The sequence below is a fragment of the Carcharodon carcharias genome, chromosome 3 (genome assembly GCF_017639515.1).
Source record: "Carcharodon carcharias isolate sCarCar2 chromosome 3, sCarCar2.pri, whole genome shotgun sequence".
NCBI classification, from domain to species: Eukaryota; Metazoa; Chordata; class Chondrichthyes; order Lamniformes; family Lamnidae; genus Carcharodon; species Carcharodon carcharias.
Window position 1 is genome coordinate 83,873,157 of NC_054469.1, and position 17,479 is coordinate 83,890,635.

The window sequence follows — 17,479 nt, forward strand, 5'->3', positions numbered from 1 at the left end:
CCCCAGCTGTCAATCAGCTGGCTGTCTCCATGGTGACGATGTGGTGGGGCTGGTGTTGTGAATGAGCCAAGCGGAGTTTGATAGTGAGAGCCGCCAGTGCAGGAACTCAGCCCGTACTTCAGCACCGTGTCCGCCGCTCCGAAGCGCTTCCTTCTACCGGACCGGTCCGGAGCAGAGAGGCGAACTCCGGTCCCTGCATCCACCATGAGCCAGCCACGGAGCGGACTGTTGTCCGACATCCAGACCAGAGTCTGCACCGACAGCTTCAGCAACTGCTACACATTGGTGGGCAAAGAGCTCGGCAGGTAATACAGAGAGAGACTAACAGATACTAGGAGGGAGTCATAGAGACACGGGAGGGAGAGAGACGAGAGAAAGACTGACAGGCAGGAGAGGGAGAGACAGGATCGAGCCTTCCATAGAAATGGACTGAGCTATATAAACGCATGTTGATGGCAATAGTGCGAGAAACAGGCAGGGACAAGCGTGAGATGAAGACACCCACACACAGTATGACTAACTGACACACACGAAGTAATTGCGGGTGACCCCCATATCGTGAGACAGTTTCCCCCAACCACAGAACTGAGAGAGATTCTCAGAATTGTGAAGTAAGGAAGAGATTCTGTTGTATTTTTGAAGGGGACAGTCGTTAAGAATGACCTGCACAGATGAGGGCAGAGACGCTAAGTGACTGAAGGAGACTAAAAGGCTGACCTGTGATACGGCAACCCGAACAGTGACTGAGGGAGACAACTAGTCAATGGGGGAGACTGTGACTGAGGCAGATATTCCTGAGAGGCTTGTTCTGCATGTTCTGAGTAATCTGTTGCTATTTTGAGAGTATCATTGTTCACTGTTTTATTCCACAAGAGGAAATAAAAGTTATGGGCTGCTGTTTATTTGTAAATTATTGACAAATCATGATTTTGGAGTTCAGATGAAATGTGATTGCTGCGATACTTTATAGATAAAGTTTTTTTTATATATGTGTGTGTGTGTGTTCAGGGCATTGGCACTTTGTATATCTTCTGTGATTATCATCTAAAAAGTTAAATATACCCCTGGTAAAGTATTTTGTGTACTGTTTTTACCACTTGGCTTTTCATATAAATGAAATGTGGTAATTTATTAAAGGCTTTAATGAAAGTTTGTACATTTCATGAGGTGCTGGTAATATTTTACACACACCTTATAAAACTTTCACTGGTGAAAATGCAACAGATTGTGAGTTACAGTAAATTCTGTGATGTAGTACTTCTTTACCAACTTCTACTGTATTTAAGACTTGGTGGGTGTGAAGTAATTCTAGTTGTACACAATTAATTTATAAGTAACTATTGGATGCCCTGGCTCCTCTATTGCATAATGCAAGCTTAAAAAAACTAAAGTAAGGAGTTCGTTACTTCCATCTATATTTAAATGCAGTCTTTGTTAAATAAAAATGGGAAGCCTGTAAATTGTCTGAAATTGACACATTCTGCTATGAAAAGTTGGAGTTTCTGACATGAACATTTTTGTAGTTTCCAAGTCTGTCTACTTTTAGTCGGTGAAGTAACTATTTTATATAAACTAAATTCACATGGAACAAGAGAAAATAACCAAAAAATCCAAAATATAATATCTTAATCTAATTACAACCATTAATTATTTCTGAAACTGGCCCAATATTTATTTTTTGAAAAAGTGAAGTAGTTTTGCAATATATTTAATATGACTATTATGAAATTAAATGTTCCTTCCATTCAAAGATTAGGGAAACTATCATTTTAATTTGGGGGAAAAAATCACCTTGCTCCTGGGCTGTATCCCCTTACAAGTAAATTTCCAGTTTTTAGTATATTTACTGCATGTTAGTGTGCTGCAGCATTACTTAGCAAGTCCACTTGAGGCAGCAAAATTACTGTCTGATACAAACAGCCCATTAACCATGAAATAAGTGTGCATTGCCACAGTACTTTATGTGCACTGCAGAGTGGCTGTTAACAAGATTTAAAAGTTGTCAAGGAGCCATACAAGGTCCTTCACATTTAACCTTCAGTATAGGCAAACATATTGTTTGGTTTGATTTCATCAAGTAATGGCTCTTCAAAATCAAGTTGAAAGTTCATCAAATAATGTTTGTTCAAGAATTGATGTTTAACCAGCGAAGCCTAGTGTTAATGTGCAACTCCACTGGCAACTTCTCAAAACTATAGAGGCGACATGTCATTTTCTGCTATGGGTATTTCATCCCGATGATTCTTACAATCTTACAAGTTTAATCATTTTCTCCTGTGGTCAGTTAGTAATGTGTTTGCTGGTTCCCTGCTCTAGGCAAAGTTCTGTGAGGGGGATGGGAGCAGATTCTCTCTAGTTGTGTGGAAATTTTGTTTCAGCCGTAGCTGAGCATTTGATAAATCATCTTTCTACTCCTACCTCTTATTTCTGGGAGGCTTACGTATGGAGATTTCCCGAGAGCTCTGCATGTTAGTCAGGTGGCTACTTATTTCTGTGTGCTTCATTCATGTGGTCTGTGTACCAGAAATAAGTTGGTCTGTTGAGTCTGTGGCGGCTGCTAGCTTTGCCAGACTTCTGTTTCTCATCCAGGTGCAGGCCAAGTCCTCATGCTGGCCACGAACTTACTTAAGCACAGACCTGTGTACTGCTGCAAGGTCTTTGAATCCCTCACACATGGTTCACTGGAGATCTTTTGTCGCGTGCTGTAGGTTTTTGGATTCAGAGTGGGAGCATTCCTGGGAGATGCTCCAACTGTTCTCACTGCCTGCATGCCTAAGGTCTTCCCTGCCAATCCCCTGGTGCATTCCACTAAATGCCAGTCTATACATAAGAAAGCCTGTGCTATCTGTCATGGTCCAGTTAGGTATTAAGTGTAGTAAACTCCTGTTACATCATTCTCTGAAGGAGGAAAGTGATTTTGATGTTGCTAAAGTACCCCCCATTTCATGGCTGGTCAAGTGAGATATGAATCATGGAAAAGCTCAACACAAGTGATGCTTGTTCTGCCCTTCTTTAACCTTTGCCCCTTTTGCATCTGTATGCCCCCTGTGCTGTTCCCTCCTCTTCAAATGTCAGCTTGACTTAGTTGTTAACAATATTACCCAGAAGGCCATTGATTCAAGCAATTAAGCAGATAAACTGTATTTCCCACGGTTGTATTTGAAGAAGAGCTGGGAGTTCTTATGGTATTCTGCTGAACATTTTTCCATCAACCATTCAAAGACGGATTAAATTAAGCATTCATCTCATTGCTGTTTGAGAGACTTTGCTGGGTACAATTTGGTTGCAGTGCTTACCCATGTAACTGACTGCATTTCACTGTCATGAGTATTTGGAACCCTCTTCCTTAAAAGACAGTGGAAGCAGAGTCTTTGAATATTTTTAAAGCAGTAGTAGGTAGATTCTTGATAAGCAAGGGGGTGAATGGTTATCGGGAGTAGGTAGGAATGTGGAGCTGAGGTTACAATCAGATCAACCACGATCTTCTTGAATGGTGGAGCAGACTCGAGAGGCCAAATGGCCTCTCCTACTCCAAATTTGTATGTTCGCATGTTCATTTCAAAAACATAAAGTGGTTGTCACAAATGTCCCAAGAATTATCAATGCAAGTCTTTTCTTTAAACTTGTGAAATCCCAAAGTGTGTGCCTCTGGACAAAGTGCTTGCTAAGGAGTTATGCTGCTGGATGATTGTGGTGAAACTTTTGCTAGTCCTGAGGTTCTAGCACATGTGTAACAAGAAGAAAACATGTGTGGATGTATATTTGGACATCCTGTGGCTTCTCAGATAATACACCCTGCATTTTGCAGTCCAGTACAATTTCTATTTCACATCGACTGAAATGTAATTGCATAGGCACAGAATGCAATTTTAATTGTCAAGCAGGAATACATAAACTTTTTTCCAATGTACGTGTCACCTACAATGTGCACTAGCTCCCAGCTATTTTCTTCCATTATTGCTTCTTCAAGGAGGTGACCTACCGAGTTCCTCTGCCTGGCTGCATTTCTTGCCTTTTGTAACATGCTGCTTTTTCTCTCTGTCCGAAAGGTTAAAAGAGCATGGCTTGGAGCAAAATTTTTGTATTGCAGATTTTAAATTGCATCATCATTTCAAGCTTTATGAATAGCTTACCTGATCATAAAAATGATCGTAAAACAGCATGTTTAATCAAAATTGATCCTGAAACCTGTTGTAATTATAACAGAAAGGGAAGATAATAAAGATGTGCTTTTTTACAGTTTTTGAGAGCTGACTTTATCCATTGTAATTATCAACTGTATATGTTTTAATTATAGTCGATCTTTTATTTTTTATTCTGTGCATCTTTGAAGGTGAATTTTCTTTGGCCTGTTGTACTTGTGCATCTTTATTACCTGCTCTTTGTGTTACAATTACAGCAGGTTTCTGGATCAATTTTGATTAAACATGCTAAGGTACTGCAGCGAACTTGATTGACATTTGTAACTCAGTTTAGGATCAGTACTCCATATGTATGTTTATTGTACACGAATTATCTTTCATTTAGTCGAGGTGAAAGCAAAATATTGGTTTTAATTTCATTATGTTCCAAACTTTAAAAAGAAATCTCACTGCACATTATGGAATGTTCAAAACCCCAGTTAGCTACCTTCTCGACCCAACTTCACAGTAATCATTTAAAACAAAATATGAAAACACTTTTCATAAACCTACTAAATGTAAACATAAGATAAAAAGCAGGAAGCAAGCAGGCAATTGTCAGTGTTAGAGTCCGCAGTGCAAAGTACTATTAAAAAAAATAGACCAGCATGAATCAGCAAAAAGACAAATGAATCGTAAATTCTCAACCCTGCTCGTGGTACAAAGAAATCAAGATACATTCAAAGTGTCTCAGCCAAGCCTCCAAAATAATCAGCAGCAGTCATGCAATTTGTTGTAAATCACAGGAAGAGTGACAGCGTCACAAAAGCATGAGGTTTCTGAGATTGCCAGCCAATGCAGCTTTCCTTTTTTCCCAGTCACCCTGATGCATGATGATGGTGATTTGCTGCTTTGTTTTCTCCTCCTACCTGACGACTTTTCTTTTGAAGCTGGCATTCTGCTTGGGTAAAACTTGTAAAATAAGGCCAGTTTCATCTGCATTTAAAGATGCCTTTGTCCTGAGATTGGGTCCTTCTATCTTGGACTCTAGGCCAGGGACTTGGCTCTGAGACTGTAGACATACCCTTGTACACACTTAATACTTGTTTATTAGTACTATATCTAAACATGTTACCGAGTAGGTATGTAGCTCTTAGGCATAATTCCAACCTCTCTCTTAAGAGTCTAACACATGACTGGCTAGTGTCAGTGGTACATTATCATTTACCTCATACATTAGCTTATCCCATCTGTTAACCCTTTATACTACACCACCCCCCAAGTATGCTATCTTACTTTTTAACACAACATGAACTATGTCTTTAACTATTTACATTACATTCCTGTAACTCCCTTTTTACAGCTACAGACTCCACTCAACTCCAACTCCTACTCTTCCCCTCCCCAAGTCACAACTCCGGGGGCTTCAATCTCCCACAGTATTCTCAGCCCTTAGGGAAGAAGGCTTGGAGACATGAGAGCTTTCTTCTGCATCTGGTAGAACATCATCATCTACAGAACAGGGCAACACTTCATCAGAATTGCTGGCAGCATAGCTGGGAAGCTGAGTGTAGGATTCAGCAATGCTGAACTGCAAGGACAATAAAGACTTTTCAACAAAAGACTGATCCAAAGGAGAAAACTGAAGAAAACTGACCTTTGGACCCTCTGGGACTACAAGCGAAGAACTCAGGACATTTTGAGGAACATGTTGCTCCCTTGAAGGACTGTGGGAAGAAGCTTCAGAAGAGGAACGATCTTCAACCATTGGGAAGACTCTCATAGCTGCTTCACCCACTGCTATATCAATGACTGAAAAGGCATTGATCTAAAATTTCAATGAACTTGGACAACTTCCTGTAAGACTATCAAGAAAAGAAGAAGAGATGATTTTCAAGTGATTTTGCGGGAAGACCATTTATTTTCAGTGGGCAGTGGTAAGAGACCCGCACTTTTCTCTGTGTGAGGTAGCTCCACTATGGGCAATGGTGCAACTATGGAGACAAGACAGCCTCATCTTCTGTAATTAGATGGATTTCCTCTAGACAATTAACTCTGAGACAAGATTGATGTAGAGGATTCTGCAGTTCCAGAAGTGCTAAAGATCCTGCCGCAGCTTCTGTGCTGACCTCCAGCTCTGAAGGGAAGAAAATCAGCTGGGAATGAAGTATGGTGCCAATTGACATTCACCTGGGAAGGTACCAGCTCCTCAGCAGTGTGATCCTCTATGGACTCTAACTGGATTCAGGTAAAGCATCCTCTGTGGAAGACTCTTCATGGACAAGAGGAGATAAAGTAGGCAATACAACAATAGATTCAGTGAAACTAAGATCTGAATGCTGCTAAGCTACTAAAAGCACAGCTGATTCTTCTAAGAAGAAAACAGAGATTTCATAAGGTACAGCCATCAACGGGAAAGATGAATCATTCTCTAGGATCTCAACCTCCAAGGGTCACTCAGTACTGCAAGGGACTCTTCCTCATCAAGAGCCAGTTCAGGTCCAACAAAGAACTTGCATTTCTATAGCACCTTTCATGATCTTGATATGTTCCATAGTCTGTAGAGTACTTGTTGAATATAATCACTGTCATAATGCAGGGAATTGAGCAATAAGTTGACAATTAATTTAGGAACTTTGTCTCTGATAATGATGCTGGTGTTAAAGGACACTGGTATAAATTAGCTTTAAAATGTATATTATTCCTTAGAGTTGATTAATTCCACCTGAGCAATTCCAGTACATTGAAGCATAGCCTAAAGTAAAAAAAAAACCTAGATCACACAAAATTTCAGTATATTCAATTTATAAATATTCCTGAATCATATCCTCTCCTAACAAAATGATCCTTCCCTCATGTGACTTAAACGGGCCTCTAAAATATTCCCCATTGTATGTTTATAATCAAATAAGGACATAATTGGTCTTAATTTGAAGTTTCTTAATTTGAATTCTGTTAATTCAATGATGCAAAAACATCTCCTTTTGAACAACAGTTGCTTAATTTGAACTTCATAATTCAAAATATTTGTCCAATTTGAATTTAAATTCTCACCATAAATGGATCCTGACCTAGTCAAATCTACTGCTCAAATTCAGATTCAGCTTGGTCTAAGCAGCCCAGAGCAATTAATCTTTCTGACATATCTGATCTTTACTTGTTGGAAAGGCAAATTGATTTACCAAAGAAATTAGAATTGATCCTGTTCCTGCATCATGGATCAAAATATTCAAAAGCCATTGTGTAATCAAGTCCTAGACCACAAAATGTGTAGCTAACTGGGCATAATAAAAATTATTATATTTTGTTTCATTATTAGCCTGAAGATTGTAGTGTAAAGGGTTACAGATGGGACATGCTAATGTATGATGTAGTACCATTAACACTAGCAGCTGTGCGTTAGACTCTTGGGGGGTTGGAATCATGCCTAAGAGCTGCATGATTCTAAACTTGATTGTTTAATCATTCACCACAGCTTCCTTACCTCTGTGTTTTAGGACTGTATCTCATAAATGTTTCTTCTTCGCGAACGTTGTAGTAGGAGAGACAAAAGTACTGTCACGTAATTTATTTTTGGTGGGTCTTCTTATTTGAAAGTACTACCTGAATTTTTGATATGCTGCTGGTAACTTTTATATTTATAAATTAACACCAGAAAGTACTTGGGTGAAGGAATGGAGAGCCATATATCCAGGTGTTCCAACAGCTAAGTTAGGTGGCACAATAAGTACTATAGATAGGAGCGGGAACTTGCAAAGGAACATTGATAGGCTAAGCGAATGGGTGAAACTGTGATGGATGAAGTTCAATTTGGGGAAGTGTAAGGTTACTTTGGATCGAAGAAAGGCACAACTGAATATCTTCTAAATGGAAGGAAGATTTAAGGGCCCATCTATGGAAATCACCAAAAGGTAGTGGGCAGGTGGTAATAGCTTTTATTTCAAGGTGAAAGTTGTATAAAACTCTGGATAGAACTTGTCTGGAGAACTGTGTTCAGTTCTAGGCACTGCATTTCAGAAAAGCTATATTGGCCTTAGGGTTTGGGGTGCGGTATTGGGGAAGACCATGCAGATTCACCAAAATGATACCATGGCGAAAAGGGTTAAATTAAGAGGACAGGTTGCATAGGCTTGTATTCCTTTTGAATATAGAAGATTAAGGAGTGATATCGTTGTGTTTATGATGATAAAATGATTTGATAAGACTGGTAGAAAGTATTTATTACTGGTAGAGTCCAAAATAAGGGAACATAACCTTAAAATTAAAGCTTCACACAGTCAGATTTGATGTCAGGAAGCACGTCTTCACACAAACAGTAGTGAAATCTGGAACTCTTTCCCTCAAAAAATGAGTTCAGGATAACTGAAAAACTTTCAAAACTGAGTTTGGTAGATTTTGATTTGATAAGGGATATGGAGTAAAGGCAGATTTAAGGAGTTGAGGTACAAATCAGCCATCTGTAGGGACTGCTCAGGGATCAAGAGCGAACTCTAATTGTGGAAGATGAAGCTACAATAGACAGATTATTTGTAAACGCTAAAACAATATATTTAATGGTAGAAGTGAGAACATAAGTTTCAAAGATCATAAACAGGAGCAGGAGTAGGCCATTCAAGCCCTCAAGCCTGCTCTGCCAGGGTGACCAACTGCCCCAGATTTTTCAGACCGTCACGTAATTTGTCCTTTCCACTAGTGACCCTGGCCAGGCCTTCCTGGGATATGTTTTATAGGATTTGCCCCCATGCCAAATTGTCCTTTTTGCCAGGAGTTGGTCAGCCTGGCTCCGCCATTCAATCAGATCAGTGCTGATCTGATTGTGGCCTTAACTCTGCTTTCCTGCCTGCCTCCCATAACCCTCAACTCCTCTTGTCAATCAAAAATCTAACGCAGGCTTGAATATTTTAAATGACCCAGCCTCCACAGCTCTCTGGGGAAGAGAATTCCTAAGTCAACAACCTTCTGAGAGAAATGAATTCCTCCTCATCTCCATCTAAACAGGGAGACCCCCTTTTTTTAAACTATGTCCCCTAGTTATATACTCTTCCACAAGGGCAAATCCTCTCAGATTCCACCCTGTCAAATCCCCTCAGAATCTTGTATGTTTCTCACTCTTCTAAACTCCAATGACTATAAGCCTAATCTGTTCAACCCTTCCTCATAAGACAGTCCTTTCAACCCAGCCAAGTGAACCTTCCCTGCACTGCTTCCAACGGAATTCTATCCTTTAAGTAAGGAGATCACAACTGTACAAAATACTCCAGGTGCAGTCTTAGCAATGCCCGGACAGTTGTACCAAGACTTCCTTATTTTTATACTCTATTCCTCTTGCAATTGAAGCCAACCTTTTATTTGCCTTCTCAATCACGTGCTGTACCTGCATGCTAACTTTTGTGATTCATGTACCAGGGCACCCAAATCCCTGTGTACCACAGATTTCTCTCTCTATTTTGCCAAAATGGGCAAGCTCACATTTTCCCACATTATTCTCCATCTGTGAAATGTTTGCCCATTCACTTATCCTATCTATGTCCTTTGCGGACTCTTTGTGTCCTCTTCACAACTTGCTTTCCTACCTATCTTTGTGCCATCAGCAAATTTAGCCCCTTCATCCAAGTCATTGATATAGATTGTAAATAGTTGAAGCCCAGCACTGATCCCTGTGGCACTCCACTATTTACAGTTTACCAACCCAAAAATACCCCTTTATCCAAAATCTCTGGTTCCTGTTAGCTAACCAACCCACTATCCATGCTAATATGTTACCCACCAATACCTTGAGCTCTTGTTTTTTTAATGAGGCACCTTTTGAATGCTTTTTGGAAATCCATATACATCACATCTGGTTCCCAATTATTTGCCCTGCTTGTTACTTCCTCAAAGAGCTGTAATAAATCAGTCAAACACAATTCCTTTCAATAAACCATGCTGACTCTGTCCAATTGTATTATAAATTTTGAAATTTCCTGTTATTACCTCCTTAATAATGGATTCAAACATTTTCCCTATGACAGGTGTTAGATTTACGGGCCTCTAGCTTCCTGCTTTCTGTCTCCTTCCTTTCTTGAATAGAGGTGTTACATTTGTGTTTTTCAATTGGCTGGGACTTTTCCAGAATCCAGGGAATTTTGGAAGATCAGAACCAATACATCCACTTTCTCTGCAGCCAAATCTTTTAAGATCCTAGGATGCAGGCCACCAGGTCCAGGGAACTTGTCAGCCTTTAGTCCCAATAGTTTTCCCAGTACCTGTTTTCCCTAGTGTTCATTTTAAGTTCTTCCCTCCCTTTCCCCTCTTTTCAACTATTCTTGGGATGTTTTTTGTGCCTTCTACAGATAAGACAGATGCAAAATACATGTTCAAGCTGCAATCGTTTCCTTGTTTCTTATAATTAATTCCCCAGTATCATCCTTTTTTGTGCGACAGGGCATTTTCTTTTTCTCCAAGATAACTGTAAGAAATGTTTAAACCAGATTACTCTTGGCCAATTAGTCTAATGTCAATTGTGAGTAAAATCTTGGAGGTTATATTTTGGGATTGTACCAGTGATTATTCAGGAACATAAACATTGCTAAGACATAAACAAAAACAGAATTACCTGGAAAAACTCAGCAGGTCTGGCAACATCGGCGGAGAAGAAAAGAGTTGACATTTCGAGTCCTCATGACCCTTTAACAGAACTGATTGTTCTGAACTGAACTGAAGAAGGGTTGCATGTGAGGGTGGGGAACCAATTTTGTACTGCTATGTTTAATTTTTAATATTTTATAAATAGTGAAGCATGAATGGGTTCACTGCTGAGATGGACCAGGCAAATGCAGGAACAGTCTATCCTTCCAATATGATTTTTCAGTTAATTGGTTTAGTGAGCAGTGGTTTAGGCATGCATAGCATTGGACTGAAAAACATAATGTGAATGGTTTTCACCATTAACAAAATCAGTGGGCAGCAGAACTGAATTTGATTGTTTGTAGATGAGACAAACTTCAGATTATAATTGTAGAGCTCTCCAGGTACATAGGATTACACAGAACATATGGCACAAAAATAGGCTATTTGGTCCAACCAGTACATATATTCTAATATATTCTAGTTCAGGGCCACAAGAAATTAGTGAGAGTGATAACTCGCGAGGTTGAAGCAGGCAAGTGTGCAGCTACATAGGCATTCCACTGCAGCAGTATTATGTGCTAATTAAAAATCACGTGCATTACTCCACATGATTGAATCTGATTGAAAAGAGTACACAACACACTTTACAAAATTGCCTTTGTTTGGGTTGTGGGATGCTGGTAATACTAAATTTTATGCCCCTTCATGGAGGTCCTGTGAAGATCCTGATAGGCTTTCTCCTTGTGTCACTGCAGTTCTTGTAGTGGTCATATTCATTTTTTTTTTATTCATTTATGGGATGTAGGCATCACTGGCTGGGCCAGCATTTATGGCCCATCCCTAATTGCCCTTGTTCAGAGGGTATTTGAGGGTCAACCACATTGCTGTGGGTCTGGAGTCACATGTAGGGCCAGACCAGGTAAGGACAATAGATTTTGTTCCCCAAAGAACATTAATGAACCAGATGGGTTTTTACAACAATAGACAATGATTTTGTGGTCATCATCAGACTTTTGATACTGGATTTTTTCATTGAATTCAAATTTCACCATATGCCATGGTGCGAATTGAACCTGGGTCCCCAGAGCATTACCCTGGGTCTCTGAATTACTAGTCCAGTGACGACAACACTATGCCACCACCTCCTCCCAAAACTGATGCAGAGGTATGTGGCCAGGTTGGGGTAGGATGCAACTTTGAACTGGTATTTTTCTATTCATTCACTAGGATGTGGGTGTCTTTTATTGGCCGTCCTTAATTCTCCTTGGGAAGGTGGTGTTGAGCCATATTCTTGAATACAACTGAGTGGCTTAGTAAAATAAAAGCAAAATACTGTGGATGCTGGAAATCTGAAATAAAAGCAGAAAATACTAGAAAAACTAAGCAGGTCTGGCAGCATCCATGTCGAGAGAAACAGCTAGCAATTCGAGTCCAATATGCCTCTTCTTTGGAACCTTGTGAGTGGCTTACTGGATAGACCATTTCGGAGGGCAGAGTTTTATCTGGTCCCCTTCTTCGATTCAGTTTTGCTTGTGCTCATTTCTGCTGTACCAGGTTGAATGCTGCCTTGATGTTAAGGGCGTTTCTCCTCTAGTATTCCACATTGTGAGGAGATGATGGTTTAATGATAATGTTATCAGACCAATGATCCAGAGGCCATGGGTCAAATCCCACTGTGGCAGCTGGTAGAATTTAAATTCAACTCATAAATCTGGATGGTCTCAGTGATGGTGATGATTAAGCTATCATCAGTTGTTGCAAAAATTCATCTGATTCATCAGTTCCCTTTGGGGAAGGAAATCTCCTGTCCTTACCTGCCCTGGCCTGCCCTGGCCTACACATAACTCCAGACACATAGCAAAGTGGTTGATTCTTAATGGTTCTCTGAAATAGTCTAGCAAGCCACTCAGTTCAAGGGAAATTAGGGATGGGCAACAAATAGTGTGTCTTTGCCAGCAATGTCCACGTCCTATGAAAGAATAAAAATAAACTTGTGCCCATGTCAAGGCTTGGAGCTAAGTGGTTCTACCAGAATCTGAACTGAGCATTAGTGAGCACCTTAATGGCAAGTAGCAATCATTTGATAACACTACTGATGGCTCATTCCAGTATTAGGTGAATGCTACAATAAACTTTATTGTATGGAATTTTTTGCTTTTGACCTTCACACAATATTCTTAGCCGTAGAGAATTGGCAAGTAATCTAATCCCAGGTTTCTTCTTATTTTTCCCTATCTAACCATCTGCACAAGAGTAGCTGGAAGTAATTCATTCCAGTTTTCCACTTTGCAGGAAGCACTTGGCCTCTACTTTAAGCTTCGCCAGGATGATATGACTGGCTGTTGGGACCTACATGGTTCAGTGGGGCGTAGACCCAGCCTAGGTTGGCCCCTTGAATTGGGAAAGGGAGCACAGGCATTAAGATGAACAGAAGCAATAAAAATCCAGCAGACCTCTGTAAAGTGCAACTATACATATACTTACAAGTGTGCAACAGCAATTTACAATTGTACACTCGTGCTGCCAGAGTGAACTCAGAAGTTTTTAAATTTACATGTCCTACCACTGTGTCTAGGTGCTCCTCTGACATCCACAGCATGGGTGGAGGCAGTCTGCTGACCACTGTGCCCCATTGCCTTTGATGACCTTGGCCACCAAATCTGGAGCCTCGAGGCCTGGAGGGCCCCGGCTTTCTTTGGATCTCCTGCTTGGGGAAGGCACACCCTCTGTGGCCCCAGAGGCTGGAGCTGATGGAATCACAGACAGGGAAGACTCAGGACACCCTTGGAGAGTGTCCAAGGTGTCTGCCTGATACATCTCCTCCCTTTGGGTGCCTGAAAGCCCCTCTCTGACTCCTTGAGGGCAAGGACCTCCAGGAGGGAGGTCAAGGTGGTCCGCGCACCCCCCCCTCATGTAGTCACTGCAAAAACTCACCATGGCTACAGCAATGGAGTGCAGGTCTATGCGCATCTCCAACATCCCCAGCAGAAACTAGGTTTTCTGCTGGACCAGGTTCTCCATGGCGTCTGCCATCCTCCCCATGGAGATCTTGATGTGTGCACATGTTGGAGCCACTACATCAGAGAGCAGGCAAATGGACTCCTCTGCCTGAAGTGCCACTCTGTTGAGTCCTGAAACAACTTTGCCTCTTGCTGCATCTCCAGCATCTTGCCCGGGACCCCTGCCCCCCCCCAGAGGCTCATCGTCAGACTTGGACTTAGCATAGGCCTCTTCCCTAGCCGTCCTCCAAGCACCGGTACCTTGGCTGCCCCTGCCTCCTGTTGTAGTCATGTGTCTGTGAGGTGACCACCAGAGTGTAAGCCTGAGCTTAAACTAAATCCAACGTGTGATGTGAGTAGCTGTCCTTTAAAACATGGTGCCCGAATATAACAGCAGGGCACGTGACTTCCTACCTATTCTGCCCTGCAATTCCCCAGGAAACCCCCGGCTGTATAATTAATCAGCACAGCATCATGCGATTCAGCGGGTTTTCCTGCTAGGTTCTGCAGCAGGAGTCCCTCTGACTTCCCGGCCCCTTCATGGGACCGAGGTCCAGAGCGATAAATTCCAGCCTATGTTCTATGGTTCTCAAAGTTAATATGGCTCCAGGTTGACTTCCCGCTATTGTTAATTCTTCATTTGTGGCAAGTTCTTAAAGAGGATCTTTGTTACACACTGCTGGGATATGCATAAGGACATATGTATGACCAATAGATAAAAACAAAAAAACTGCGGATGCTGGAAATCCAAAACAAAAACAGAATTACCTGGAAAAACTCAGCAGGTCTGGCAGCATCGGTGGAGAAGAAGAGTTGACGTTTCGAGTCCTCATGACCCTTCAACAGAAGGGTCATGAGGACTCGAAACGTCAACTCTTTTCTTCTCCGCCGATGCTGCCAGACCTGCTGAGTTTTTCCAGGTAATTCTGTTTTTGTTTTGTATAACCAATAGGATGATTGGTTTGCTGATAAAGACATTGTTTGCATATGATCTAAACTGGTGATTTCCAGGAGCTAGGAATAAAGCTGAAAAAGTAAACATTACTAAATTCTGACATTTCATAACAGTATAATATACTATTGAACATATGTGTGCAGACCTCTTTGGTCTGTTTTTCAACTTTGAATGTAATGAATAAACCCTTAAAACATTGAATAATGAAAGCCATCATGGTCTCATTTAGTATTAATTGACCTGGTTTTGGATGAAAGACCTTCGGCAGCTTATTGTGTTGCATCAGGACACAGCCACAGGGAACCATTGGACTCTCTTGCCTTGTCAGCATTTATCAGATCAGCCTTTCAATGTCCTTAAAACTCATATTTTACCTCAAACGCTACATTGCTTAATTATAAAGTGTAATATTTCCAGATCACTGCCTGTGACTTACTGGAAGCTACCAATAAAAGAGAAGATAGAATGGAGTTTCTAGATCACAGATCAGCAATTCATGACCCATGGCCATGCATTTAACTGTAGTGCATTTGCAAGAGTTCACAAGCCATCAGCTATTTTTTTTCCATTATCTTCCCTATTCTAATTACAGCCAGTGTTGTAGCAAATTGAGTGCACAGACAAAGAAATCAATCAATAACTAAAAATATAAATTTAAGTGCAGATTGGTCATTTGAATTTTATGGCATATGGACTTTTTTAAAAATATGTTTTTTCTAGCATTGGAATAATCATTTTGGCCTCGCCAATCTCCCATGGTTCTCCACTTGAGGAGTCACCATGAGGTCTTTAGGATGAAATAAGTGAGGGATAATTGAACAAAGTGTGCAAATGTAATTCTGTCCCCATTTTAAAATTGTAGTTTGTCCTTGTTTCTTCTGTAAGACTTTTGGTTTTATTTCATTTGATTTATATTATTGTTAGTAAAAATTATGCTAATTGAGGAAGCAGAGTTGGTGGGAACCTAAACAAAAACAAAAATAAAAATACCTGGAAAAACTCAGCAGGTCTGATAGCATCTGCGGAGAGAAATACAGTTAATGTTTTGAGTCCGTTTGACTATTCAACAAGAGTCATACCGACTTGAAATGTTAACTGTGTTCCTCTCTGCAGATGCTGTCAGACCTGCTGAGATTTTCCAGGTATTTTTATTTTTGTTTTTGTTTTGGATTTCCAGCATCCTCAGTTTTTTGCTTTTATCTTGGTGGGAACCTAGACATTTATCTGTAATGTGAGTTAAGGAGCATGGGGATGCAATGCTGAGGCACTCGTTTCCCCTTGCAATCCACTGCATCTCCTCCTCCTGCCAACCCCTCGCCCTCATCTGCTGTTTCCACCAACCCCCCCCCCCCCTCAGCATAAATAAACTGACAATACTCTTTTGCACTAGACATTCAATTTCTAAACTGCCAACAGACTTTTCAGTTGGTGCTGGTGTATGTTCCAAGAGCCATTGCAATCCAAAAACAGCATAGTTATTGACTCATTTTGTTTGAGTCCTGTTGTCTTAGTGGAATTAAGTTGCCAGGTGTGTCCTAGTTTGGAGTAATCCCCTGCAATGCTAGATAGAAATTTGTCAGGCCCATGTCAGTCTATAGCTAGTTTACAACTTTAACACATGTCAAATTAGCATGCAGGGAGCCGTAGTGGTTTGCAAGTATGCTGCCATATACTTTGACTTGTAATTTTAAAATGCACTTGTTAAGCATCAGTCATAGAACTTGTTAATCAAATGAAGCACATGAACAGCACTGTCTTCTCTGGCCACTGCCAGCAAAATAACTGGTCAAAGATAGAATAAACTGAACAGTGTAATTGTCGCAAGTCATTTTGTAGCAACGGAGCGACGGCGATTGAGGTACGTCTTGATAGAAGTTTACAAAATTATGAGTGGCATGGACAGAGTAGATAGTCAGAAGCTTTTTCCCAGGATGGAAGAGTCAATTACTAGGGGACATAGATTTAAGGTGAGAGGAGAAAACTATAAAGGTGATGTGCGGGGCAAGTTTTTTATGCAGAGGGTAGTGAGTGTCTGGAATTCGCTGCCAGAGGAGGTGGTGGAAGCAGGTACGATGGTGGTGTTTAAGAGGCAGCTTGATAAATACATGAATAGGATGGGAATAGAGGGCTACGGACCCCAGAAGTGCAAAATGTTTTAGTTGATGGGCAATATGACCATCGCAGGCTTGGAGGGCCGAAGGGCCTGTTCCTGTGCTGTACTTCTCTTTGTTCTTTGTTCTTCTTTTTTCTTTGTACTTCCAGTGGAGGCTGGTGTGTCTGTATGCAAGATATGGAGGAGGACCAGCTGTACGGAGTTATTCAAAACTCTCAACTGTGATTGAAGTCTTCTCCATCCTTTGTTGGAGGAAGGACTGTATATGTTACCAGTATTATAACATTACTTGATGTTCCATTTGGCGATAGCCTGGCCAAAGCTTGGCCACAAATTGCCCATCAACTAAAACTAGTGGCAAGTGCCACTACCAGCACCAGTTCATGTTTGCCTCTTCTGTCAGATCCCAGCACTGCAAGGGGACTAAAAACAGAAAACGCTGGAAAAATTCAGCAGGTCTGGCAGCATCCGTGGAGAGAGAAACAGAGTTAAAGTTTCGAGTTGGTATGACTCTTCCTCAGAGCTAAAGAGAAGTAGAAATAGGACAAAATTTATATTGTTTAAGGGGGTGGGGGTGGGCGGTTGAGTAGGTGGAGCTGGATAGAAGGCCAGTATAATTGGGGGCTAAGGAGAGATTGACAAAGATGTCATGAACAAAAAGACAAAGGGAGTGTTAATGATA

At 40.9% G+C, this 17,479-nt stretch overlaps 1 protein-coding gene across 1 annotated transcript in view; it reads left to right on the top strand.

Moving 5' to 3' along the window:
- Positions 1-23: 23 nt before the first annotated feature.
- stk17a (serine/threonine kinase 17a) overlaps positions 24-17,479 on the top strand; it is a 106,764-nt gene continuing 89,308 nt past the window's right edge. Inside the window, exon 1 of the mRNA XM_041184985.1 lies at positions 24-305. Coding sequence (XP_041040919.1) covers positions 205-305 — 101 coding nt within the window. The 5' untranslated portion in view covers positions 24-204. The remainder of the gene's footprint in view (positions 306-17,479) is intronic.